The 3,863-nt window shown below is 32.0% G+C and overlaps 1 protein-coding gene across 1 annotated transcript in view; it reads left to right on the forward strand.

Annotated features, from left to right (window-relative positions):
• The first annotated feature begins 850 nt into the window (after positions 1-850).
• LOC107851087 (very-long-chain aldehyde decarbonylase GL1-5) overlaps positions 851-3,863 on the forward strand; it is a 5,933-nt gene continuing 2,920 nt past the window's right edge. Inside the window, exons 1-3 of the mRNA XM_016695998.2 lie at positions 851-1,069; positions 2,355-2,566; positions 2,756-2,988. Coding sequence (XP_016551484.1) covers positions 1,010-1,069; positions 2,355-2,566; positions 2,756-2,988 — 505 coding nt within the window. The 5' untranslated portion in view covers positions 851-1,009. The remainder of the gene's footprint in view (positions 1,070-2,354; positions 2,567-2,755; positions 2,989-3,863) is intronic.

The raw sequence follows: 3,863 nt of genomic DNA on the forward strand, positions 1-3,863 counted from the left end.
GGCCACTTGTATGTACATTTTTTTGATTAATAGAATATCCCATTGGGTCTTTAATAAAAAATTTAAAAAACATATAGATATAGACAAAAAAAATATAAGTATTCTATCAACCGGCATGCTATAGATTCGAGACCTTTCACAGAGGAAATATATAATTTTAATAGGTCAAATTTGTACCACCGAGCTTTTGGACTAAGAACCAAAACAATAATTTTTTAATAGAGTAAGTATAGATATACAATAGTTATTTAATATTATACTAAAATTATTGGGAGCGTGAGTTTCTTACTCAAACTATCATTCAATGGTTCGAAATACGTACCTCGACTAATACATGATGGGGGTGTGCTATACTCTCTTTTGTTTAAAAATTATGTCACGTAGCACTCCACGTCAAAAAATAATGCCAATATTGCAAAGTTAAACAAATCAATATTACGTTCAAAGTTAAAGTTAAAGGTTAAAAAATTACCGTCATATAAATTAATTTATTATATATGTCACGTGGACGAAAATTTTATTATTAAATGCACCTAGAAATGTTTGTAGACAAACATTTATCTAGTCAGCGTCTAAGTACGTTTCGCTAACCATTGAATGATAATCCAGATAGGAACGTCATACTCCCAATAATTCAAAAATGGAATTTAAAAAAATGGTCTATTTAATTATTGTACCTTTGCCACTACAAATAGCTAACATATACTTTTGGAAAGTGAAAAATCAAATTTATTTTTTCTTTTAAAATTCCCATCAGATATATTGGTGGGTGGGTGTGAAGAAAATTCTACCAAAAGGATAAAAAAAGAAATAAAACTACCTATAAGTTGTTAAATATTTTTAATAATGTGATTTTTTTTTTAGGGAAAGCTCGGGAGCTTGGTTCAAATCGGACAATATCATACCAGAACGGTCGAACAAACATGAGCCAAGAAAGACTCTATATATAATAAGTTGGGCAAAGCTAGGTACAAGTACTAGGCTTTACTAGGAAAGAGTAAAACACATAATGGCTTCTAAACCTGGTATTCTCACAGAATGGCCATGGACAAACCTTGGCAAGTTTAAGGTACAAACTTTTTCTTAATTTCTCTTCTTAGTTTTTCTAGTTGAAGTACCTAATGTAGTAATGCATTAGTTGCCTCGAGATCTCATGATCTTAAACATGACATGTAAGATGTTGAAACTAAAGACATACCAAATCCAGAAACTGATCTTTTCTGTAACTAAGGGGAGTTTTAGAGTAATCGGTAAAGTTGTTGTCAGTGACGGAGCTAGGATTTTCATTAAGGGGTTCAAAAGTAAATATACGAACTAATCAAATGGGGTTCAATATCTACTACATATGCATAAAAAATATTTTAGCCATGTAAAAAATATATAGTGTAAAAATAGTATAATTTTTCATCATAGGGGATTTAGATGAACCCTCTGGAGCAAAGGTAGCTCCGCCACTGGTTGCTGTCATGTGATCAGGAGGTCACGAGTTTAAGTCTTGGAAATAGCCTCTGGCAGAAATACAAGATAAGGCTGCGTACAATATACCTTTGTGGTGGGGCTCTTCCCTGAAACCTGCGCATAGCGGGAGCTTTAGTGCATCGGACTATCTTTTTGAAGTTTTCTATAACTCCTTTTTTGGTTAACTAGATGTTCTACCTCCATTGTTGTTAAGTACCGGCAAGATTCAAATCCTGGATCTCTTTTTGCTCTAATATGATGAATTGTGTGAACTGTCTCATCTAAAAAAACCCGTAGATATTAGAAAGGGAACGCTTTTAGTGCTTTTTTCTTGAAAATTTTAATAGTAAAGTTTTTTCTTTTTTTTGGTTAAAGAGTAGTAAAATTACCAACATGGGTTGTGGTGTAGTGGATGAGGCTGCTACATCCTTAATCAAAGGTCGAGGGTTCGACCTTGGGTATGAAGAATACTCTGTTGGGAACGTTGCCACCTTAATGGACCCTACAACGCGAGATTTGAATTAATCGGGGCTTCAATGCGGGCACCAGGGACCGGATGGGTAACAAAAAAAAAGAGTAGTAAAGTTGACAATATGAATTTAGATTGTTTTTTTATAAGCCAAACACTTAAAAATTCTTTTTGATAAAGGATGGCGGCTAGGTTCAATCGAGCCTAATGTTTCTATATGGTGAGATGTATAACCATCTCATCTAAAAGTTTTAGTTATTACAATAGTACACTAAATTTACTTAATTACTTATATTCTCTAACAATTACAATTCTCTTATTAGAATAAATAGTTATTAGTTAGTAAATTTGAAGTTTTTTTTTTAAAAAAAACTTTTTTGCTAGAATTCTGCTTATTAACTTTCTTTTTTTGTTGTATGGGATGAAGTACTTGGTATTGGCACCATTTGTTGTTCATAGCATATACTCATACATGAAGGATGGGGATCTTGGATATGTGATCATACTTCCATATCTAGTCTTTAGATTTGTCCATAACCAGATATGGATATCGCTAGCGCGCTACAGAACTGCTAAGGGTGATAATCGGATTGTTGAGAGAAGCATTGAATTCGATCAAGTCGACAGAGAAAGTAACTGGTAAGTTGTAGTTTCTCTCTGTACCATTTTAGGTGAGATGATGAGAAGTTCTACATGTTTAGCCTGTAAAATGAATTAAAAAAAACCAGACTTACAGGTAAGGAGGCGTGTTAAGACACACATAGATTTAAGTTTTTTTTTTTGTTTTTTCTTGTTTAATTTGATTTAATGTTGAATTGTTATGTGTAGGGATGATCAAATCATATTTAACGGGCTATTGTACTATATCGGATACCTGAGGATGGAGCAAGTTCATAACTTGCCGCTGTGGCGGACTGATGGGATGATTATAGTTGCATTGATGCATATTGGTCCTGTTGAGTTTGTCTATTACTGGTTTCACAGAGCTCTGCATCACCATTTTCTCTATTCGCGTTATCATTCTCATCACCACTCGTCCATCGTTACTGAGCCCATCACAGGTAGTTATGTCTCTTGTTTTCAAATTTTTTTTGTGTGTGTGTATTATCATTTTTACTTTTATTGATTTGATAAAGTCATGATCAAGATCGTTTGGTCTGAAGACAAGTATGCATGAATTAGTTATGTTGCCATTAGTTATACTGAGATTTGAGATTTAGTTATCGTGGTTCGATTTTAAGAAGAAGTTGTTTGTTTGGAAAAGTACCTTATACCTAGGGGTGTACATAGGTCGGGTTGGTTCGATTTTTTATTAAAATATAACCAAACCAATAATGTCGGCTTTCTAAATCTATAAACCAAATCAAACCAATATACAATCGGTTTTTTTTTTTATTTCGGTTTTAGTCGGATTTTTTCGGTTTTCTCGGCTTTTTTACAATTATAATGTGTTTGAAGAAAAAAATTAAATGTTTTCACTAATTAAAAAGATTTAAAAAAAAACAATGGTCATAGAGTAGTTTCAATAAAAATTAAGTTGACAAATTACTAAAACGTCTAAACTATTATCTCTCAAAGTAATATTATGTGGATACCCAAGTAGTTCAATTTCTAAATCACTAGTCACAATAGCTTGTCTGAAAGTTTTCTTCACATAAAATGTGAGCATACAGAAGAACGAAGAATTGGAGACAACTTATTAAAAACTTAACTCCATAAAGTAATTAATTATAACATAATTCCATAAAAAAATAAAGAGAAAGAAGAGAAACAAACATAAATCACAACTTGACAAATGAGAAAAGTAAAATGAAAGTAAGACGAGGAAATACTGAGAGCTCTCTGAAAACTTGGAAAGTAAAATATAAAAATTGAAGCAATTAAAAAATTTTAGGTTTTTTTATTAATATTGAGCTTTGAATTAATTTGTTATTAA

The sequence above is a fragment of the Capsicum annuum genome, chromosome 12 (assembly GCF_002878395.1).
Source record: "Capsicum annuum cultivar UCD-10X-F1 chromosome 12, UCD10Xv1.1, whole genome shotgun sequence".
Classification (NCBI taxonomy): domain Eukaryota; kingdom Viridiplantae; phylum Streptophyta; class Magnoliopsida; order Solanales; family Solanaceae; genus Capsicum; species Capsicum annuum.